The sequence below is a fragment of the Carassius gibelio genome, chromosome A17, assembly GCF_023724105.1.
Source record: "Carassius gibelio isolate Cgi1373 ecotype wild population from Czech Republic chromosome A17, carGib1.2-hapl.c, whole genome shotgun sequence".
NCBI lineage: Eukaryota > Metazoa > Chordata > Actinopteri > Cypriniformes > Cyprinidae > Carassius > Carassius gibelio.
The window spans coordinates 1,626,241-1,651,908 of NC_068387.1; the positions used below are offsets into that span (position 1 = coordinate 1,626,241).

Below are 25,668 nucleotides of genomic sequence, written 5' to 3' on the forward strand. Positions count from 1 at the left end.
CCCACTAGAGTAGCCTATCTGGAGCTTTGATTGAGCACAGAGGTATAGCCCTCTCCAGCTGTGTGCCTTTAACATTACGTCTTGTTGGAATGCATTGTCCCATTCAGCACTGCCGTTCTGTGTTAGCTGTACTCATGTGACATGCTGGTGCTTTTTTCTTCATACAGTTCGGTATGACTTTAATACTCCTGAAACCCTATAACATCTGGATATAAAATGTACTCTGAAAATGACATGTATTTTTAAAAGGTTTCCAAATAAGTGTTTTTGCAGTGATGAAATCAAAGAATTATTTTAGATTCTCCAAAGAACCTTTCAGCAAACTGTTCTAAGAAAGGACCATTATATTTAGCCATTATATATGTACACACATCCCATTCTTGTTTGGTAAATGTTTTATCATGCGTTCATTTACAATTCCTATACTGCAATTGCTATGCGGCCCAAAACTTTAAATATGAAAATCCATCATTTTACATTTTAGTAAGTATGATGACCTAAAAAAAAGTGGTGAAACACTGAAGAAAAAAAGTGTCAAAAATGTACCTTTATGGGTAGAACAGGTTGTCAGTGGCACAATATCCTTAAAATGATAACTTTGCAGCTTATCATGTTAGTTCATATTAGTACCTTAGTAAAGTACCTTACCAAAGTAAAACCGTATGGTACTACTATGAACCTGTGAAGACAAATAAGGTAGAGAGATGTCCTTTTAAGGGTACAATTTATAGTTCCCCTAAAGGTACTGTTTTTCAAAGGTAACATTTTCTCTGAGAATGAATAAACATTTTTCTGGGGTAAAAATGATTTAGGTAAATCTTTACATCGTGGCCATCCCTCATGTATATCATAATTTTAGAAAACTTATGTGATGTACATGCACTGTTGTGGACACATTTAATTTAGTGAGATTAAAATGAGATTTAAAAAAAAAAAATTCTTAATAATTTTATTTTCCACAAGCCAAAAGTATATAAAATACACAATTATGAATATTATTATCTATCTTGCTCTCTCGATATTATACATATCTCAATTAATATTATAACATTTTACAACCAGAAGCAGTAAACCAAGGGAGTAACACAATGTTACCATATCATTTTTTTTTTTTTTTTTTTTTTTTAATTATTATTATCTGATAGCACTAGTGTAAAGTATTAGCTCAACATATTTCTTCATTTATTTCATTTATTTATTTTTGCTAAAATGCTAGATAGATCAAGTGATCCTAGGAGTGTTATGGTCAGATTTATAAATTGCTATGGATTCAGTTGAGGGTTGGGAGTTAGTCTCACCACCGAGAAACATTGAGAGTGAAGGTTTTGGAAAATGACATAATCATACCACACTATGAGGGTACAACCAGAGGTTTTATTATGAAAACAGAAATTACATTATAATGAACTTGGCAACTGTTAACTAAAGAGCATTAAAGTGTTCAGTTCATACCTTCTGAAACTGTTATGTATACTGGGCATAATGATAACATTTTTTTTCTGTGTACATTTTCCTGTCTGTAAATGTGTAAGGTGCTGCCTTTTTAATTTGATTTGAAGAAAATGTTGTTTATCTGATCGCTAAAAATTCAGTGCCAATTCAGTTCAGGTCACTTTAACTGTTTTTCTATTAAGGCTAAAAAGCCAGTTGGCACCTTTTTAAACTCTTAAAACTTTCTCAGAACTCACCATTACCGTGAGCTACAGAATCGGCCATTTAAAGACTGTATGTAAAAAAGAAAAATGACACTTTCCCTTTCTCTTTCTAGCGATCTATACACCAGAGTTAAATGAGACTGACAGAATCCACAAAGAGGCTGAAATCTAAGGGCCAATCCAAGACTGGGCTGATTGGATGGCTCCAGCTGTGCTGAGAGGAATTCCCATAGCTTCACATCTTCAAGTGAGTGACTGCAATACGCAACCTCTGAAAGGGGCAACCACTGAACTCTCAAGCAAGTGGCAATATTTGCTCACCTGAAATACACACAACTCTCCAATTGGGCCACAGGGCTGGAGCAGGACTTGGTGGCTCAGGCAGCTGTGAGGCAGAGAGAAGGGGAAGGTCAGGAAGTTTTGTGAGGGGGAATGGACCCCCGCTGGGGTGTTGTTTATCGCTAGCGGTCCCATTGTATTTTACGGGAGGGAAGGCTATATTTGTCCTCAGCCACGGGAGGCTGATGAGGTGCTAATCTGTCAAGCGGCTTGCTATTTGAGTCTCCTTGTTAGCGGGCTAGCTTGTTAGCTATCCAGGCCTGTAAAACAGAGCTTGAATTTATAGGCTCTCCTCCCTGGGTTCTGTCACTGTTCATGGGTAAGCAAACACAGATTGGGCACTAATGGGACCTTTGAATGAACGGCTGGGATGAAAAAAAGATTGAGCTTCCCTGGTTCCCCCATGCTGTTTTCATTAAACATTACAAATTAGGCATCTGCATATGGATGGATCTTCAGGTGAAGCAGGAAGGAATTGCAGAGGAGAATTCTAATAACATTCCCTCAGGAGTCTGATGGAAACTCAGGGAACCCAGCAGATATCAACAGATATTGGTGTTTATTAGCGTCATTATAGCACAGCATCTAAGCATTCACACATAAGATTAACCTCTTAAAGGGTTTATGGAATTATGGAATTTTTTAAATAGAAAAAATTGTTCCATTAGACAAAGTCGTAAAAAAATAACAATTTTGCATTTGTGTTTTATGTTTTGTATCACATTTGATACATCAGGCACTCAAGGATTGGAAAAAAACACCTCAGTTTTATTCAAAGGCCAAAACTGAGCAAAAATATGCAATTTGGTGCAGATGCCGATATTTATATATGGCCAAAAAGTAAGAGGAACTTCTGATATTGTGTTATGTAAATCAATCAAACAACAGTATAGCAGATACTTACAAAATATTATAGAAATGTCAGTTGTCATTCTATATCTCCCAATAATACCTTAGGAAGATGATGTGTCATTTTTGATACTCACATATTAACGTTTTTTTTTTTTCTGAAAAATGATGTCTGGATAATAAAAGTTAAAACTAAGCTGCTTCAGTCCAGTAAAAGTAAAGTCCAGTAAAATCTTGAAATATTACTAACAATATAAATGCAATTATTATGTTTAATTAATACAAATCAATAAAGATAAAAAAGACACATGAACCATGACCTGAAGGTGGATGGTTGTGCAGTTATACTAAAGTTGTTTTTCAGCAAAGTTTTGATCATGTTGATCATTTAGATGTGTCAAATACACCACAGAGTTAGACTTTATAGGTTTAAAGCTATTTAAAGCTTTACAAATTATGTAAGAAATATCTAATAGACATATTGAATTCATGAAAGGAGTCAATGCGTGAATAGCCTATGTGAAGCTGAAAACACAGAGTAAAGCTCTTGGTGATGGCTGTCTTGGGTCAGCCTTCATTCCAGCTACTTTAATCCCAAACTCACTATCACCTATCAGTCCGGAATACAGATAAGACTGCCCTCCGGCAGACACAGGAATAATGGAAAATGGGAACAGTCAAATGGCTTCAGACTGATGTAAAACTGAAACGTGACTGTTTTGTTAAGGGGCTGAATGCTTGCATCAGTCAGTTCAACCGGCGAAACGCTGATAAGGATTGTCAGAACCTGCAGATTAAGATACATGGATTTCTGGCCTTTCTATACCTTCAAAAATAAAACAAAGTAGCACTCTATTGCTATTTCTAACCTTACTAATGGAAGGAGAGAAGTATGGCAAGGAAACACAGGAATTGCTAATCTCTTACTAACTTCACATTACGAACGCTTTAATAACTTTCCATAATGAATTGATTTGAGTCAAGCCCGTGTTTGCTTTACTGCAGCTGGGAGGTGAAAATGTGTCAGGTGAGTGTGAACGATGGCTGCTCGTAGTGCTCAATCTGGAATGATAGCAATGATATTTAAGAGCTTCTCTTCCCACGGGAGCCTGCCATTTAATTAGCATACTGACGCTTGTCCTCACGTTTAATTGCTTTTGGCTTGTAATTAAAATGTGTGTTGACTTTGCAGTTCCCTCACTGATGAATAGCAGTGGAGGGTTATTTGATATTACATTTTTGCTGCGGCATACATCAAAATGGAAGGATTAAAATAACGGATTTAATCCAAACCTTTTTGTCCTCAGTGGGGTAATAGTTTGTCAGACATGCCAAAGCATTATAATGCATTAATCTGATCAATTAAGAGATTTACCATCTCAAGTCATCGAAAGGCTTTGTTTTGTTCCCTCTGTCACCCCGTTTAACTTCTTCCCAGTTTGGTCATTTAGCTGAAATGAAGAGATGATCCTCCAGTGCGCTGGGCTCGCTGGATGTGGATTGGCAGCGTGTTTGAGGGATGCATGATTGTGCCGTGCTCTTTTTTGCATGACAAGAGAAGTGTATTGCAGTGGGCCTTGGATACAGACCAAACAGAAGCACACTACAGGTCAGTCCTCAGCGAATGCTTCTCAATATCAAAATGTGCGTATTTGAGGAAGTCCTTTGGCCCATTTACGCCACTGTTTGCGCCCAGGCCCCTGTGCAATATCTTCCGTACCACCCCTTTAGCTTTGAATGCCATTTCAATGGCAGGACCCCCTCTGCATCCATGTGTGCATTCCCCGTCGCACTACTTTTGAGATTCATTTCCAGGTAAACATACTTTAGTTGGCCGCAAACCTGCAGCCAACAGGGGTTGTCACAGCTGTGCCAGATAATAGCCAGAACAAACTCTCCATGTCTCGCTCTGGAATGTTTACTGTCGCCACAGACACTGTGCGGCAAACATTTTTGCATCTTTTATTTGGAAAGAAAGAGATCCAGTTATCGGTTTCACACAGATGAATCATAAGCTTAACCTGCTGGCCCTTTTGTGCTCCATCAGATAAATGACGGGGTAAAAGTGCAAATGGCAAAAAAGAGAAAATCAGAACAAACATAGGTTTGTTTAAAGACCTCTTTTGTGGTTCGAAAGCTTTGAAAGAGGAGCTCCAAGTAACACATTCCTGCAAATAACAGCAGGGAATTCAGTGCAACCCTGCTGCCTCACTTTTACAATCTATCTATCTATCTATCTATCTATCTATCTATCTATCTATCTATCTATCTATCTATCTATCTATCTATCTATCTATCTATCTATCTATCTATCTATCTATTAGCTTAAAAATATCCTGACCTCTCTATGATCTAGAACATGAATTCCTAGTGGCAAAAATGAGAATGGAGGTTGATGTTTAAAGATTCCTTGACAATATTTACTGAGAATACAGGCCCTAATGAGAATGAGTAGGATCACCAAGGTGCCACCCAAAGTTAAAGTACATTGCAACACAGAATTGTTACACAGAAGTGCGCTGAATTACATGATGGAAAATCTGAGGAAATCTTAATGCTTTAGAGGGGAAAAAAAATAAAATAAATAAAAAAATTAAATATCTAAAAGATTTGCCATGTATTGGTTAAGACTGTGATATTTTGAGAGATATGTGACATATCCCAACCCAAGTTCAATAAGGCACAAAGTATATGCCTATGCTCCAACGTGGTGTGTTTACTCAAAGACATGGTCACTTTCCATTTCCACCAAATACAAGATAGTGACCTTCTACACAGAATGCGTTCACAGCCTGTACCTTGTCCATTAATAATTAACTCCAAACAAAATAATCTAGGAGGACATTGTGCCATGTAATTCAAAAGGTATAGTTGTTTTTTTTTTTTTATTAGGTACGCCTAGTTACCTAGTTTAGTATAGCTTGGAAAAATCTAATAAAAGTCCTGTCCTGTCATAGCATGTTCATATAAAAGATTTAGATTTGGACAGCTGGACAGCGTTGTAATGACTCAGTATTTAGAGAACCTGAGGTGCTGTCAAGGACTCAGTATGGTGTCATACCAGAATTCTGTATTAAGGCAATTGTCCTCTATCTATTTGTCTCAAAATGGTGGTGGGTTAATGCGTTCTGTTAGAAACTGAAATTAAAACAGTACCTGTAATGTTATTGGGATTACTGTAAGGGTGCTATTAATTTCCATAACCAAAATGAACATTTAGAAGATGTGGTAGGCTACACACACACACACACACACACACACACGGACTTCAATCTCTATATTTGAGATGTAGGCTAGAACTAGAGACAGCTGGCAAATTATACCGCTCTTTTTTATTATTTGATTTTCACTCAGAAAATAATAATAATAATAAAAACGGAACGAACAGGACTTATGCATATGATTTATAATATGGAACAGTTTTATGATGACTACAACTGGTCCAGCGTTGTCAGACTTTTCAGTCTTTAATAATTAAAATTGCATCAACAAAAATGACTTGAAGTCAAATCAATGTATTGTGAACATGCTAAACACATGAAGTAGATTCATTTGCACACACACGGACAATTCCATTTAAACTGAAGGAATATATAATTTTACTCAGTTCAGGAGTTACCCACTCAAGGCACATATCAGCAAAAATAAAGTCTTCGTTTGATGCGATGACCCAGTTTTGATTGAGTTACTGTTACAATATTACATGGTCTGTTGTTCAAGAAAGTTTGTCTTCATAACCACCATCGTTTAAGATGTGCAGTGGCATACATGTTCAACCATAATAGGAAATTGCTAGGAATTTACTGAACGTTATTTGGTTCGTGTCGCTGTGTCTGTGAGCGCGTCAAACTTACACCGTTTTACACAATACACAGGTCCAAATAAACTCCGTGATTATATTTGCAAACTGTATCCCTGTTATACGCAAATACACACTTAATCTGATTCTACACGATTAATGCTGAAGACACGTGTCAAATCGAAAAAGAGGTGATTATTTTAAGAAATAGGCTTATTATTTGATTCAAATAGGGAATGGTAATGTTAAGCCTGCAAATTTAGATAAAAATGTGTTTATAAAACGAACTGATACCGGACAATAACTGTAAAAAAAATGTCATTAATATATTTAATTATTCATTAATTAATGCTTAAAAGATCAGTATTTCATATAGCCTACGTCTGAGTATGAAAATACATGGACAATTTTGTGACATGTTTGAATCCAACTAACTAGTAATCTATTGAACATTAAATGCAATAAATAAATAAAATAATAATAAAAAATAGAAATAATAATAATAATAATAAATAAATTAAAAAAAACTTTCCATTTAACGCTACTTCAAAGTGTTAACAATTATGCATACTAACCTCAATTATTTCTGTGGAAAATCAATTTGTATACCAAGAGAGGGCGCACTTTTTTTTTTCTTTTTCTTTTTTTTTTTTTGCACAAAAACAAGAGATGCGTAGTTATAAAAGGCCAAATGAATGATATCAAAATATGAGTTATTATTTTTTAGTTGGCTTCAGGTATTTCTTAATTTAATTTCATTTGATTTTCGTTGTCCTCAGCATGTGCACCAAACCACCACCAGCTAGATATCGTGGAAAGTCAAACAAAGTGTATAAATGTTAGGCTACTTTGTTTAATGAAGGCAATCAAATCTTGCCACTGAGCTCTGCAGAATCAACACCGATGACCTGCTCTTACATTAGCAAACTGCGTACCGCTATTAGTTACATAAACTAGAGCGCAGGTAAACAAATTAATTCAAAATAGGCGAAAACATTTTAGAACATCTGGCCTATATCACAGCGGTCCTATTTATATATGTAAAAAATTAAAATAAATAAATAAATAAATAGAGCTACTAACAATAGCCTACTTTCAAATTCAGTGATCAGATACACATTATGTTTATTGGACTTGTATATTTAGCTCTAAAATAATATTCATTACCGGTAAATGGTTAAAAAGCTTTTAATAATAATAATAGGCTAATAATAATAATACTAATGGTATGGATTTGGTCAAATATACCATGGAAGGGTGTTATTTTTTATTTATTTTATTTTTTAATTTTTATTGCTTCCCATTGATTATGAATAAAATACTGCTTACGAACTTGAAAACTGCTTACGAACTTGGAATGAAAACACTCGGACAGTTGAATAATCCGAATAAAGACTAAAGAACACCCAGAGGTGCTGGCATTCTTAAACCCATTCTCCCTTATTTTATCTGCATGTGATTTCAAACCACTGTTCTCCCAGCAGTCCAAATTTCTATTCCCCCCTTTCTCCCGCTGGAATACAATAAGAGTAGGATATAATGAATATTTTCAGATGGGGCTGCTCTTTTCAAGCTGCGCAGGTGTACAATAGGGGGCAAATGGAGAAGTCTCACGCCTAGGTGTGAGCAGATTATTCAAATAGGGGCCGAGTGAAGCAGTAGGGATTGGAGGCTCGCCCGGGCGCACAGATCTATATCACAGCGTTAAGAGCCAGCAGCAGGCGTCATTTCAACTGCAATCATCTCAGATACACACACACACACATGCGCCAGCCCTTGACAGGAGGACAGCACGACGACGACACGAGTGTATCCCGTGGTCCCCAACAACCACCTTTTGGCTGCCAAAGGACCCACAATAGCAGCATTTCTCGTGTGGGGAAGCGTTTTGAAAGTAGAGGGAACTTTATTCAAGGATGCTAGGTGCTGTCAAAATGGAGGGACACGAACACGCAGCAGACTGGAGCACTTACTACGGAGAGCCCGAGGTGGGTAACTCACCTAAATAAATATATATGTATTTTTTTTCTCCTCGTCGAAATCCGATCCGGTTTTATACAACTCAATATTAGCCCTGAGATAATATTAACTTTGAGATCAAATATTGACTTGAGGCGCCTCCAAATCCTCCCCCATCATCTCGACGCCCTGCACTATCCTAACAAAGTTGTGCTTGACATGCAATGCAAACTTTTCATTTCCAATTATGGATACCGACGAATACATGGGTTTCTTATTCAACAACATCGGGCGTTCGGAAGCGAAAATAACCGGATATTTGACTTTTAAACAAAAAGCCTACTTGTTCTTGGTTTAACATTTCTGAGCGGTGGTAGCCTAATATCGACTACAACTGGGGTTTCCTTTAATATGTTGGAATCTTCTATCTGCCTCCCGAAAAGACTTTCACTTTAGTAACACCCCATGACACATTATCTCCAGATGAATTCGTTAGAAAAAAAGAACTATTAAATAATAATGATAATAATACAAAACATTAACGTTTATATAAAACTAATTATAGCCCATGCTACAAAAAATAAAATTAAAAATAAAAAAATATAAAACGCTTCTCTTCAGTTTAGCGAAGCCAGCGATTCTAAATATGTACTGTTTGGAGTTGCATTGTAGCCTAATTAATCGTATTGTCTGATTTCTTTCGCAGTGTTACACCTCGGTGAGCAACATGAACACCGGACTGGGAATGAACTCCATGAACACTTACATGACTATGTCCGGAATGAGTTCGACAGCAAACATGACGGCAGCTAACAGCATGAACATGTCCTATGTCAACACGGGTATGAGTCCTTCAATGACCGGCATGTCTCCCGGCGCGGGAGCGATGGCCGGCATGGGAGCAGGGATGACGGGCATGAGCGCAGCCCTGAGCCCGACCATGAGCCCCATGGCAGCGCAAGCGCCCTCCATGAACGCCTTAACCTCGTACAGTAATATGAATGCTATGAGCCCAATGTATGGCCAGTCAACCATAAACAGATCAAGAGACCCCAAGTCCTACCGGAGGAGCTACACGCACGCCAAGCCGCCCTACTCGTACATTTCTCTAATTACCATGGCCATCCAACAGTCGCCCAGTAAGATGCTGACCCTCAGTGAGATTTATCAGTGGATAATGGACCTTTTCCCTTTTTACCGACAGAACCAGCAGCGCTGGCAGAACTCTATCCGCCACTCGCTGTCCTTCAACGACTGCTTCCTGAAAGTGCCGCGCTCCCCGGATAAACCGGGTAAAGGCTCGTTTTGGACCCTTCATCCCGATTCCGGAAACATGTTCGAAAACGGCTGCTATCTGAGGAGGCAAAAGCGCTTCAAGTGTGACAAGAAACTGAGCAAGGAGCCGGGTCGGAAAACCTCGGAGGGCGGCTCGAACAGCAGCTCCGAAAGCTGCAACGGGAACGAATCTCCTCGTTCCAACTCGTCTAGCAACGAGCACAAAAGATCCCTGTCTGACATGAAGTCGGCTCAGGGTCTGAGCCCGGACCACGGAGCCTCCCCGACCTCCCAAGCGCAGCATCTCCTGGTCCAACATCACTCTGTTTTGGCGCATGATGGACACCTGAAGCCAGAACATCACTATTCTTTCAATCACCCCTTCTCCATCAACAACCTCATGTCCTCGGAGCAACAGCATCACAAAATGGACCTAAAGGCATACGAGCAGGTGATGCATTACGGTTACGGCTCTCCGATGGCCGGCGCGCTATCCATGGGCTCCATGGCGAGCAAAGTGGGCCTGGATTCGCCGGACACATCTTACTATCAAGGTGTGTACTCCAGGCCCATCCTGAACTCTTCCTAAACTCTCACGGACCTTATGAAAATTTGTACATTTGTAAAATGTTTGTGTAGTATATGTATTCTGATTTTTGACGTTCCCAGTTAATTTAGATGTTCATTAGTAATTATTTTGTAAAAGATATGTTGACAATGTGAGGAACTCTTCGAGCCGGCTTTTGAAAATGGACCAAATTCACACCGCAGAACTGAGGACGGACTGAAGTTCTTGAATCACTTGTGTAAACTTATTTATGGCTTGTAAATGTGTATTCTTGTAGTTGATGACAAGAACAGAATCTATATTAAAGTGTTATTTGGAATGTTTTCGCAATTCTGATTTTCACTCATTTGTGTTGTGTCGTCAAAAACAGCAGCAACAAAAACAATAATAATAAATGTAATTTTGCTCAAAGAATTATCAATTTATATATGTATATATTGTATCACTTAGTTGAGAGGGATGCAGATTTGCTGCCACAGTTAAATTATTTTAATTTCTTTGCTATTTTCAACCTGACGAATAATAGGAATTCAACCTGTTGAATAATAAATCAACAATAAAAACAGAAAAAAAGTTTTTTTTTCTTTTTTTTCTTCTGATAAATGAAATAAGCTAAAATGTTTTTAATTACAAACTTATCTAAACATTCATAAATTCCCCAAATAATCAGTATTAGTTATATTCAAAATGTACAACAATGACAAATGACAACAAAATGTAGCGGGAAACCCAAGTTAAAACCGACAATTTTTTTTGCATTATATATATATATATATATATATATATATATATATATATATATATATATATATATATATATATATATATATTATACAGGCACAGTATATGCCTAATGACATAACATTTTCTAAATTAGTTAAATAAAAATAATAATAAACAAAAATAAATAAAAAAGCCCGAGCCCATTTGACTCGTTTATGAATTAGACGCAAGACTCTTTGATGTAAAAATCTAGCAAATTATAGGCTAACAGTTCACCAGTTTTGCAACAAATATTAAATGAAAACTTGCGTTTTTTTATTAGACGTAACTTAATAATAATAATAATAATAATAATAGTAATAATAATAATAATAATAATAATAATAATAATAATAATAATAATAATAATAATAATGTGACCGGGCTTTTGCTGTTGCAGCACAAACGCTTTGGAATAACTTGCCTCTAAATGTTAGACAGGCCCAAACACTTGCTGTTTTTAAATCCAGACTTAAGCTTGTTTTTATGCTCTGGAATTGAACTCCGTTTGAGAGCTGTTTTTATGTATATGGTTAGTGTTATTGTTTGTTATTTATGTTATGTGTAATTTTTTTTTTACTTTGATTATGCTTATACAGCACTTTGGAAAACAATGTTTTTTTTTTAACTGCTCTATAAATAAACTTTGATTTGATTTGATAAAAATAACAGTCTTCTGTCATCTTTACGAAGTCTCTCGTTTCTTTCCGACTAGAAACCCCTCTGATGTAATAAAAAAATAAAAAATCAAAACATTAAAAACAGGAAAAATTTGTCCTAATAAAATCAGATATAGAAATGTTCCAGGAGCATATTTGACAGGCAAAACTTGTTACAGGCTTTCTCCTTTTAGTAGTAAACTTGCAGATCAAGAAGTCATCTGTGGCCAACAAATCATCCCCCTGGGGTATCACATCAATGTGTACACTTTGTGAATTCTCCTTCATCTTGAATAATGGCAAAGAAGGCCTGGTTTTGTTAGCTCTGTGTTTTCAGTTCTCAGTCCATTCCATTGTATTTCAAACCCCCATGATCTGCGAATAAACAAAAACTGGTAAACAGTGAAAAAGGCGGTATTAATACATATAGCATGTGTACATGAGCAATCAAATCACACGAGTGTAAACTTTGAATAAGAGCACGTCACTTCTAGGTAAATTTACACAGAAATTAAATGTCGCTGCCCCTTGTTTTAGACATAATGCTAGGCTGAATTTTTATAACGCACTGATCAATATCTTGGTAAAATAATCAGTGTTTTTTTTTTTTTTTTTTTTTAACTAGCGGGGCAGTGAAATCTTTGCTTTGTTGCTAAAGTCAACAGTGACAGAGTTTGAGCTCAAATAAATGCCGCGAGGCTCCCAGCCCTGTGCAGAAGGCAGCGGGAGAGGCTCCGATACCGTTCTGCAGGCTCCAGGTACGAACATTTTCATGATTAATCCAGCTCACTGCTTAGGCTTTCGATGCATGCCGTGTGTTTGGCTTGATAGGGATTTTATATTGGAGGTTTGTGCGTGAAACCTTGATTTCGGGGCAATATAGTTCGACGCTTGAACAGACACAGCTCAAGTGCTGATGTTAAGGGGCTCTTTCAGCCGACTGTCAGGTGGCTATTCCAGCTGATTGATACCAGTGATACTGCAGGAGACTTGCATGGGTTTTGCCATGCCAACAAATGCAGCCCATCAAATGGAGTTCTCAGATATACAGTAGAGTTCTTATTGTTGTTGTTTTGTTTTTTAATCTAACGAACTTGTTATGGAGATAAAAGCATAGTCGTTGCAACCAAATTACGCTTGTACAAGACTCTCATTTAAAGCGTTTCGACAACCAAGAAGAACATTTCTGGCGAATTTCTGTTTTGTTTACATCGTTCCAGAGACACAAATAACAACAGCCATCAACATGAGTAGGCTATACAATATATGTAGACCTAATGTTTGACATCAGTCTAAATAAGTTTTAACATGTAAATTTATAGGAAGATCAGGTTTACACTTACAACGAAAAATAAAATAATAAAAAGCTTCTAAGATTTTCCGTCGATTCTGTACAATCTTAAAAAAGCATCATCATCATGCATCATCAACATCAACGACAACAACAACAACAATAATAATCATCATTTATTATTATTATTATTATTATTATTATTAATATATTACCAATATTTACTTGTGAATATCTTAGACATGAGGCCTGGAATGAAAAAGTTCAAGCTGCTTTTAGATAGAGTGGGGTAGTGACATTAAAGTAGGCTAAGATCTAAAACATATTTATTGTTGGTTTATATTTATTATCTTAAATCCATTATTTTAACAAGCTGCAAGTTTAAACAAATAAAAACAAAATCTAAAAATCTAACTATTATTGTTGTTAAAGCAACGAGATCAGCTTTTCCCCTGGCGTGTTTTCCCTTCTCACTTAGGTAACCCTGTTTAATTGCTTTTCGTCGGAGTTGTCCAATCTGCATATCATACTGCAAATGAATGTAAACAACTGATCCTCAAAATTCTCATTAGGAGTAAAACGTATCTCAAGGAGAACTTTCATAAGTAGCAACGTCACATACATACATAATGCAGGCCAAATATGGTTAACGAATAATTCGCACAATTACATGACTAGGATTTGAAACTTTGATTTATTTGGATTTATTTGGATTGAATTGGATGCACATTAACGACTGACATTGTAACCTAAACCACAAAATTAGCTAATTTTGAAAAATAAATAAATAAATAAAATAAATAAATAAATAAATAACCTTAATGGCTTTAGCACGTATTTTACTCAACTCAGTCCTGGAACACCCAAGTGGAGCTGGTCTCCAGGGAGATCTGCGGGACACCCATCTTACAAGCTGTAATGCCGCTTTAGCCCATTGCTGAGAGACCGTTCGCACTGCCCCGATTTGAGACCAAATACTCTTAATCCTGCTGCTGTCCCACACTATATTAATACTCAACCCAGACGACTAATCTTACACCCTAAAGTTAAAAAAGGTAGTTTCACTGCAATATGCCGAACAGGATTAGGCTAGTCTTTTAAATAGTCTTTAATATATATATATATATATATATATATATATATATATATATATATATATATATATATATATATATATATATATATATATATATATATATATATATATATATATTTTATTTATTTTTTTATTTTTTTTAACGCTGCGCAATATAGGCTACGATTACATAGTACTAGTCCGAAATGTTCCCGTTAAACATATTCTAATAAAATATTAATAGGGTAAATAGGCCTACACATAAAAACAACAATTCCATATTATATTTCCACGATTTTTTTTTAAGTGGCGTACTAATGCTTGGTGAAATAATATAGTTTATAAAGCTATTTCCCATTTAAAATGCAAAGAAATCTATATTATTTATCTTCATTTTTTTCAGTGTTGTTGATAGTACTTCATATTTATCAATTGGTCTACATGTTTAACAAAGTCAGACAGAAAACATTGGAGCACACTATTATTTTCCTAAATATGACCTTGAACTGATTGCGTGCTTTGGAATAAGGAGAGTTTCCACCCCAATAACAACGGATAAGTAACAAATATAAATTAATACATAAAAAAGTATAATCTGAGTAATATTATAAGCATGAACAGATACACCTGTTTCTTTAAGTCAATAATCTGATCAGATGTGATATATGATATGAGCTGACTAATTGTTTTTAAAATAAAACACGAAATGAGCCTTTCTTGAGCAATTTACTGTAGTAATCAATGGGATGAGTAAGTGGCATTGTTTTAAATTGTTTTGAAATTAATTATTACCAGAATTTTTTTTTTTTTTTTTTTTTTTTTTTATTATTTATTATGCTTTTAATGTCATGTACATGCCCAACCCTTCAGACACTCTGAATAAGAACACTGTCCATTATTCTGTAGCTTAAAAAGGCTGGATGATTGTCTCGGAATTCAAAGTGTTGTGGTTGGAGAATCATGGCAAATGCAGCGGAAATAGTGTAAGACTGTAATGGTTCTGGCCTGTGTTCCCACTCATCCAACAGCTTGGTGTGAAATTCTTAGACGTACAGGCCAAACCACATGTCCATTCAACAAACCCATTCGCCTGATTTATTGCTTAAACATCAGTGTCTTTTTGGGATAAATTGGCTGGATAAATGCCAGATTCCATTTTATGGATGAAGTAAGTAGGATATTAAATGACAACCTATGCTATTTCCTACACTTACGTTAACAAACAAGTCTACATGGTACAGATGCCAATAGTTCACAGACTTGCCCAGCATTTCCTGTGGTCAAATGCTGTGGGTAAAATCTAAGTCACTGGGAAGGACACTTGACTCATTAAATCTTAATGAAAGCAATAAACACAGACGCCAGCAATTTATTCAGACCTCCAAACCAATCTCCATTTCTCACCAAAGGCAAACAAACCCAGATGCCCCTGCGTGATTCCCTGCATAACAAAAGCAAATCCGATTGTGTCCTGCATGTGTTCCCAGTGCTGAAATGGTAAAGGCGATAGGTTATTCCAAGATAGAACATGTCCAATTTATTGTACGTGAGAGGGCTATGTCACAAAGGTGATTTCTGCATTTATTTATTTATTCTTTTCAACACTGAGGAGCTTGTAGTTTAGAGGGCGATGGACATACTCATGCAACATACATGAGGATATTTTTCCTCGAGCATTCATGGACAATAAACACACACACAAACACATCTGGCTGCAGGATTTAAGAGTTTTGTAGTGATGCTTCTTTCTGTTTATTATAACTGTTGCAATGTGAAACTTGATGAAGAAGACAGCTTATAAACATTCTTTATAAATGAACAGTATTTATTTTACATTCAAATGATTTGTTTGGTAAACCACTTAACAAATGTAGACATGATAAAACATGATGGGAGAGCAAATACCAGTTGATGTTCTTTCATTTTCAAATCCGATTTAACCTACTAGTAAATACATATCCAGGATCTCTACCCACACTGTCCCCAGAGACTCCACATTCCCCCAACTCAGACCTAAATAATTCATCAACACTTTCTCAAACTAAAGGCAATCTTCAGTTTAATCCAGTATAAATGCATTTATCACAAAGAGATTAATGTCTAGGGTGTTGCCTGTTAAAAAGCCCGGATGAGCCTCTGTTGCGTTTATACTCTCAGATGCTACACAGTAGTGGTCCCCTGACACACAATGTTTAACCCCTCTCCTCGCGCTGACAGCCACATAGCAGGCAGTTTAATTCAATTTCATGTCAGATCAAGAGCTTTCCTCATTGTTTTAGATGATTTATTATCACCAAGCATGTCTTTGTTTCCAGTTTACAGAAGCGATGACTATAGCATCAGTTAGTGATCATTTTAACGAGGCCTCTTTAAACCAGATTTAAAAACAATACTAACCACTGGAAGAGTTTGTTTAACTGTTATACAAAAGCAACTCAATTGCTGATTCCCATGAATAGCATAGCAATAGTTCTGAAGCATGATTTAAAGTACCTTGAAAAGATGCATTTAAACACTCAAAACAGAGTGCATTGGTGTTCATCCACTTTTTCAGTGGCAATGGTTTCAGATTAATATATATATAGTTAGTACATTATTATTATTATTATTTTTTAAATAAGATGAAATAAGTTGAAAAATGGCTTTAACAAAAGCTTATCCAATCGATTATCAACCTCAGAACTCACAGCAGGTTTGTCTCTACAGGTTTAGAAGTTTTCATTAAAAATCAATTTCCATATGGAAAAAAAAAAACACTCTAACACAGTGTTGTTGAAAAAACAGCAACAACAAAAACAGAATGAACAAAAGAAAAGAGGTAAAGGTTATGTATGTTTGGTCCAGGCAACATTACTAGCAACAACCGTTACCATAACTGTGAATTAGGAAGTTAAAAGGCTCAACTCATCATTGAGGTCACTCTTCCCATAGACCGTTCTACAACCAGTGCAAACCTATACCAATGCAAATCATACTCAGAGCCATTTTTACATGCAAAACAAAGCATTGTTGGAGGATGCCTTGCCACGAGGCCACCTTTGAAACAAATCAGGGATGGCTATGAGCACTGAAGACATTTATTAGAGGTGCTTCATAATTTAAACAAATCCACGTGCCTTTTATGCGACAGGTTAAGACTCATATTGCCTTTAACATGCAAATGCTCTCTCTCTGGAAGCTATAGAAAAAGGGAAAAATGGGAATAGAGAAGATTAATTTTTTTTGCATTTGAGATGCCCTTTGACAGTAACAGACAAGAACACAATAAGTTTTATAATTAATTTAAGCTGTTAAATGGTACTTGAAATAACAGCTATATGACCTTTGTGACATTTAGGAATAGTTGTTTGGCTTGGATGAATGTTGAACTTGGAAAAATAGACACTAATATTTCAGTTTCCAAAAAGAGAAGCACATATTGAATTGCGTTTGACCTGAAACTGCCAACAGAACATGCTGTGTGATCTGAAGTTTCTGCTAGTGTAATATCCAACACAATCTGAATTTCACTATGTTCTTAATGACTTCTCACCATATCAGACTAGAATAATAACCATCCACACAGATATGTTTAAGTTTATTTAGTCCAGATCCTTAATTGAGTCCTGCGGCATCCTGCATCTATAAAGTATAATAGCCAACAATTGAGGAGCTCACGGCCGAAGTCGAGGGCATAATTACGAGGAAACATCTTACTGAACAGTTGGTGATAAACGCTGTCAGCCCCCTTCTCGGCTTAAAGCAATAATTCAGGCGCCCTGACATCAACTCTCCAATCCTCTGACAGCTTGGAGCCCAAATCAAAATGCTAGTTCTCCTGGGAACAGCAGAAGATAGCCGGCTCTTTTCTGGACTGTTTGCTCACTGGGCCTGAGAGCAATCTTCCTTGCCGAATGAAATGCAAGGACACAAACAATGTGCCGGAGAGAGAATGGAAGACGGGGAATGAACAGTTTGGACTATTTGCTCAGCAGAAGGGCAGTCACAATAGCCGGCCCATAGCTTTCCCATGCATCAAGCCTCTTAGTCTTAGGGCTCCTTTGTTGCTGGGTTTCGTTCAGATAAGAGTCCAGCTGCTCCATGTGTTTAATTCTCATTGTATGTTGTACTGTATGGCCATGTAGATACTTTTGCATGTTTTTCCTAATTTAGGGAACCAACATGCTTATGCTACATATTGCTTGTATATCTCGTTGGCTGGGCTTCACCTCTGCATGTGCTCTCGTTTAAGGGGAAAGACTGAGGCAAAAAGAGGGTCAAGACTGCGGTGTGAGGGCCAAGTCTTATCTTGTCTAGTATAAGGGTTCTAATATGGGCTGTGTGCTAATGATACAGTAGCTCTCTGATCTCTGATGTGTTTCACAAATGAGTGGTAGCCAAAGAAATCTATTCACACGATTCCTTTGATCAGTAAAAAAAGAAAGATGGATGACAATGCGATGGCTGCTCGGAAAGAAAAAAACCTGTTCCAGAGCTCATGTGCTTCTTTGTTGTGATTGCACACCATAAAACGTAGACAACTTTCTGATAAGGTTTCATTTGTTAACATTAGTTCATGCATTAACATAAACTAGCTCTGAGCAGTATATTTTTTATCTTGTTTGTTAACCTTTGTTAACGTTAATACAAGTGTTCATTGCTTGTTAATTTAAGTTCATTAATGTTAACAGACTAACAGCTCTAACTAATTGTTGTTCTAATTAATTTTCACAAATGAGATATTGTAAATTGTTACCCATATACATTATTTTGGTCTGAGCTAATCCTTAAAAAAACACACCTAATATTATCAGTTTGTTTCAGTTATACTGAGCAATATTTTTGACTTCTGACTATATTTAAGTGTCATTTTTAGGTTAATTGGCACATATGTGTTTTACACTGAAGTATGCATCCTGTTCTTTTGTGTTCACTTTTTTGATACTATTTTTTGAGCATATGGGTTTGAGTTTTTTCTATGTACATCACACATAATAGCCTATAGTTAGTTTAAAGTAAATCAGGTTGACCGCTGATTTTTTTTCTTTCTTTTTTGTTCTCACCGTACATTATGTTATATTCTTTAATCTAACAGTGCAGACACATCAGAAAAATAATATGGAATTATGGCTGTATTAGGCAGCTAGAAGTTGATGAGAAGAATCGTTTCATTCTTGTCATGACTCATAGACTAATACTAAGGCATTAGTGCATAAAATGGCTTAAGCTGTGGGATCTCATGAAAGATGACAGATTTCACAGTTCTGTCACAAGGATGCTGGATTTTAATGAAACCCAAAATAATAATAATACCTTCAATGGCTTTGAAAAAAAGAAAGAAAAAAAGATTTGTTTTATATTCTTGTGTTTTTTTTTTTATTTCTAAGTATGTGAATGGATGTATGTACGTATGCACGTTTGTGTGAGTGTGTGTGAACAGGTCGTGTGTGGGATAGTGCAGTCTTATGCTTCACTGATAGTAAAGTAAAGCTCTGTTCATGGCTGTTCAGCACCTCTTTAAGTTGCCACCACTGTGTAATTTATGGGTGCTGAGAATCGCTGTGTTGAAACACGACACAGGTCTCTACTGCACAGAAACGGCTGAGAACGACTGACTCATATAAGATGAAACACACAAAATCTGGGTGATTAGCAAGTACCGGAACATGCCAAGGATACAGTTATGGGAACACACACGAATGAAAACACACCCTGCTGAAGGACTTTTACGTGTACCCAAGTGAGACTTGCAAAAATTTACGTAAAAGTGATACAGTATTTTGGTAATTGATTAAACGAGAGACCATGAGCTGTGAAAGGCTTGAGTAATACGTTTTTTTTACACATTCGTCTATAAAAAAATAGGGCAAAATATTAAATAAAATTAAGGGCCAGGTATGTCTGTTAATCTTGTATTCTGTTAAATTTAGGAAATTTTCCAGAACTTACTTATTTGATCTGATGATGGATTTATGCATAAAACGGCATTCCAAAGTTTTTACATAAAACAACAACAACAACAACAACAAAACTAAATTATAATATAAATAAATGGCATCTTAAATTGAAATGGCTATTCACATCAAAAGTGAAATTTAAATTTAAATGTACAAATTTTCATTTTAAAATCAAAACCTTTCAAACAATCAGAGTTGTCCTAAAACCAAAACAATACCCGTTCTTTTCGTAGGACAACTTTGATTATCTTTTTTTTTTTTTTTGTGATCCAGTTCAAATGTTGACAACTGAACATATATATATATATATATATATATATATATATATATATATATATATATATATATATATATATATATATATATACTATTTTATATATGTATGTTAAGTTAAACAAGATGACCACTAGTCCAGCTCTTAAAGAACACTGAAAATGTTTAGCATTTGTCATCTTTTAACTCTTTTAATACATTCTGCTTCATTAAATCATATATTTCCAACAATTTCCTTCTAACTTATTTTCAGAAATGCTAAATGATAACACTTTGGCTATACACATCAGCCCAAAGCTCAAACATTACAATCTGTATCTCTTTAAACGTTCCTTTCGCTCACTAACAGGTCTGGTCTCAAAGAGTACACCAGAGATAAGACCCAGCTACACAATGTCCCCTCAGTAGGTCTCATTGACCGGCCAATGGCACCGGCCAGGTATGCCAGCAATGTTTAACCAGCTATCCATCTTCTACCTGCTGCTGGTAAACAGACACCTTTGTTTAAAGCGCACTACGGTTAGGGCCTGCTCTGACTCAACAAATGAACTATTTATTTCCCCATTGGACCGGGCTCAGGAAATATGCCTCATAATCCGCTTTTTATTTCTTTGACAGGAGCAGTGTGATAATGCATGTGTGTGTGTGGGTGGGAGTTTCTTCAGAGGAAGGGGGAGGCATCTGCTCTGGTTAACTAGTGATTTCTGTGGTGAACTCATATTCCAAGCTCTTATCATTAGCGTCCAGGGTGAACCAACAAACAGCGTGTGGTGTAAATCTGAACATTGTGGGTTCAGTGATATTTCTACATATAGTTTAAGTTAAAGGTTTGTCTTTTCTTTAGATTGCACATACTGTTTTTCAATAATAATAACAATGAATGAGCCATATTTGTTTTAAAGCAAATAATTCTACTACAACAAGTATGTACAATGACAATGCGCAGGTGACTCACAAACAAATTTTAACCTCAGACCTACATATATATATATATATATATATATATATATATATATATATATATATATATATATATATATATATATATATATATATATATATATATATAGCTAGGGTAGATCTATGCTGAGTACTTTTACTTAGTTTTTTAACCTCTATCTAAAACTTTTAATTGATATACACATTAATTGTTAGGAATGATTAACTATGGACACACTACAACTTTGTTACCTATCAAAACCTTGCTTTCTTGAACATATGTTAAACTCAACAACAGGTCAATATTCTTAAAAATAAAGGGATGGTATCTAAGGTTCCACGAAGAACCTTTCCATTCCACAATATATATATATATATATATATATATATATATATATATATATATATATATATATATATTTTTTATGGTGAAAAGGATGTTTTGATGATTAGAATGTCTTTACACTAAGAAAATTATGGTTCTTTGGGCAACCCAAAATCGTTTTTCTATGGAATTTCTGTGAAACTCCCTTTTAGAACCTTTAATTGTAAGTGTATTTGCATCGGGGAATTGTATGGGGGTAGTTGGAGTCTGTGGAATAACCAATAACAAGTTTGGGCAGAAGTACAATCTGAGTATCTTTTCAGAACAGGATTGTGGTTTAGCCAGCTTAATTCCTTAAAGACGGATGTATTGTTCCATGTTAGCACATATTACTTTAACTTCTATTATCGCTTTCAATTTCTCAGTTACCATGTCAAACCCAGTGGTTGCTGCTATATGTTTTACATTATATTTCAATGTGTTTTCTGGAATACAGATGTTTTTGTTACCAAAAAATGGGTATTCTTGTAATATTATACTATGTGTGAATATATTTACCCATTCTCCCTTCAATTGTATTATTATTATTATTATAAATATATATACTTTACAAATACTTTACACTCTAATTGTGTCGAATATGCTTCTGTTTTTAGATCTGAACCAATCAGCAATCAACTTCACCGTCGTGCCATGCCCCTTCCTTTGGTAACTGCTGGTTCAACCCTTTCCATCAGCCACGTTCACCTGCAGCTACCCTCAGTCACGTCTGACCTGGATGCATGAGCAAGATAACATTCACATCTGCAACGTCAAGAGAGAGGGGCACAAGGAAGCCTGACATTAATGATTAACTGTGCTAAGAGCCCCTGCTTTTGTATTCCCATGGTGCCAGGGCTATCTGCCGATCATGTGACCTGCACCGAGAAGATTGGGGGAGTGAGCGTAAAAGCAAACACAGGTGTTTGGGCTGGAGTCGGTCGGCGCTGTTAGGGACAACTGCAAACACAGGCTGCCATGCCTGGAGACACGAACGACCGCCCACACCAACAGGACAGCCAACCGGAGTCACCGACTCAACTCTGATGCTCTCAGCCTGCCTTTTCTTTGAACAATTAAGACTCTTCATTGGCCTATTAAAGTCTGCTTTCTGAGTACAGTTTGACCTAAGGAGCTATGGATTCTTAATTAGCCATCATAAACAGGCATAGGCTTAAATAGAAATAAACAAATCCCTTTTTTTAAATAAATAAACATCATGACTATTAATACAGCTTACTAAATGCAGAAAAATGTGGTAAAATTATTGAACCTCCTATGAGGTCTCTCAGTGTTTTAAAAATCCAGTGAAAATCACACTGTTACTACAGGAAATTTGTGTGGTTCGTTCATCTAAAAGTCAACTCACTTTAAGCTAGTTTTGAGCTGATTGAGAGAGTGGTCGCTTGTCGCTTTAAATTTATTTCCATTGAACTCGTATTTAATGCAATCACAATTAAACATTTTAATCCATGAAATACACACCTTTTGTTAATTTAAAATGTGTTTAATGTAAAATCATTTAAGAAAAGAGCATATTTGAAGTAAACAATGTAAATTAAGTTGAAAGAGCACAAAGCTAGTGCAGAGGGACATTTAGCCACCTGTCTCTGAGTAGTACTGCACAGTACTGCAAGTCAAAAATAAAAATATAAAGTAGGAAAAAGCAGTTAGGGAATAATTATTTAATAAGTTTAATTAGTGCACATGGTTGTTTGCAGGTATAAAGTGCACAATAGTTAATCTAACCATAATGATTAAGAGTTATAGTAAAGATGATGATAGAGCCAGTATACCTTTATTGTCATGTTAATAATTGCAAAATATATTTAGAGCTCGCAAGTCTCTAATTGATAATAAATTGCATTATATTTTGTAATTTGTCGCCTTAAGTGTACTTTCACTGTGATGCCATGAAAGAATCATTTTGGTTTCCCAAAAAAGCTATCAGAAAACAGTTCTTAAAAGAATATTTATTTTCTTAGCATGATTTTTTATTTATTTATTTTTTTCAACTATAAAGATGACCATAGATATTAGTAAAGAACCTTTATTTTTAAGAGTGTATATGCAGCAGTGAATGCTGCATAAGGGGCACTGTGAACTCCACTTTACTGGATGCGACCGTCCCCCAAGTGTATCAGTGCTCGGGGTGGGGTGACAGAAAATCTGCCTCTTGTTAGAAAATGGACAGATTCTGTTTTGCATAAATGTATAATATTAATATTTGTCAGTCAGTCAAGCAGCACTTTAAATAACCAAGAGGGGTAATGAGGTTTTGACGTGGAAGGGAGTTGGGTGCAAACACACACACACACACACACACACACACACACACACACACACAAAATGTAAGGAAGAATACAAAAGAGGAAATGATTTTTTGACATTTATTAGAAATATAGCTACTGTAGGTATTTAAATTTTATATTTCTATTTCTGTCAAACTGGCTAAGTCTAAGACTCTATGGAAAAGCAATATTTCTAGTCTGAGACAATATATGGAAAAGGGAAATGATTCCATTTTCTAATTAAATATACATATTCATTATATATTATTTTCATCAAAAAAATATATTAAAATATAATTATTATAGTCACAATTTGGGGCTAACTGAATGTCAGAATGTCTAACAGGACAAACAAATCTTCATAAAACCTGATACATGCAATCCATCATGATTAAGAATGTTCCAAAAAGTAGGCCTATTTGAAATTCACATTAATAAATAAATAAATAAATAAATAAATAAATAAATAAATAATAATAATAATAATAATAATAATAATAATAATAATAATAATAATAATAATAATAAAATCCTTTAAGGACTAAAATAATACCAGGAACAGATATCCAAATATAGATCAATCTGTACTGTATTTTGAGGCAGACGCGTGCATCAGATCACAGCTTTGAAGGATTTGAAGCATCAGCTTTGTAGGCATTGTCTCTCTTCAACAAGATATGTGTCCATTGTGGGCTGAAAGTGAGCTAATCAAAGTGAGCCGTCAGCAATAAGCAGCAGATGAACGGTGCGTTGCTCTGTTGAGCTTTTGATGTTTCAGACACAATGCAACGTGAAAAGAGCAAGTATCCTAAGAAGCTTTTATTTATTTTTTATTTTTTGTCTGGCTCCACACCTATAATGAGGTCACACAGCAGCCTGTGTTAAGGCTGTCTGGTGTATTCATTCACATGTTAAAAGATGCCACCAATACACAAACTTAGAAAAATAAGGAATTTAAGAAGTTTTTATTTTTATTTTTTTTTATCTGGTGTCAAACTGGATATCTGCTACATCCCATAACTAAAGAGAGAGCAGAAAGATATTCTTCCACTATGGTCTTCTCAGACATGATTTGGGCAGCAAGCGTTCCGGGACGGTTCAAGCGTGTGCACATGAGTGCACATGATGTCTTTTAATCAAAGGTGGTAAATGCTTATTGTCGAGAAGCTCTTAAGGAGTTGAACCAGTGCACTTCTTATATTTACCATGCAGCCTTCACTGGGGAGAGGTGCAGAATTAAATATAACGGCATTAGACAACAAACAATGTTGAATAAGTTTGAATTATTCCAGGGGGTGGAAACCATGTTTGTTTTTGTAATGTGTCACTGAATCGCTCCACTTAAAACAAACAAAAAAAAAACCTTTTCCTTTATGACTGAGATCAAGACCCTTTACTTTTATAACAATTCCTAATGCATTTTTGATGCCTCTAACACAATCCTTCATGTTTACTTTAAGGGTCGGTGCAAATAGAAATAACTTCAAGATGAACACTTACTGGAATGAAGCAACTTGGGTTTATTTGATTATCCAGACATTATCTTTTAGAAAAATCATGCTCAAATATGAGTCTCAAATATAATAATCAGGCTTTTGAGGAAAGTTTATTTGTTCATCTCTCAATCATCAGAC

General features: G+C 35.7%; 1 protein-coding gene and 1 long non-coding RNA gene across 2 annotated transcripts; both read left to right on the forward strand.

The window, feature by feature from the left end:
- Window positions 1-8,307: 8,307 nt before the first annotated feature.
- On the forward strand, window positions 8,308-10,767 carry LOC128031486 (forkhead box protein A2). Its single transcript, XM_052619783.1, has 2 exons — window positions 8,308-8,630; window positions 9,308-10,767. Exons 1-2 carry the CDS (start codon window positions 8,559-8,561, stop codon window positions 10,463-10,465), a joined length of 1,230 nt encoding a protein of 409 aa, XP_052475743.1. The 5' UTR covers window positions 8,308-8,558; the 3' UTR covers window positions 10,466-10,767.
- Window positions 10,768-12,323: 1,556 nt separating this feature from the next.
- On the forward strand, window positions 12,324-23,622 carry LOC128031496 (uncharacterized). The gene is made up of 3 exons (XR_008188097.1): window positions 12,324-12,359; window positions 12,491-12,623; window positions 22,361-23,622. It is a non-coding gene; the product is annotated as an uncharacterized LOC128031496 (long non-coding RNA).
- The last annotated feature ends 2,046 nt before the right edge of the window (window positions 23,623-25,668 follow it).

Bases quoted from the DNA above. Each gene is read 5' to 3' on its own strand.
- LOC128031486 (XM_052619783.1), top strand. From the start codon at position 8,559: ATGCTAGGTGCTGTCAAAATGGAGGGACACGAACACGCAGCAGACTGG. The intron at 8,631-9,307 runs GTGGGTAACTCA...TTTCTTTCGCAG, and splicing joins CTTACTACGGAGAGCCCGAG to TGTTACACCTCGGTGAGCAA.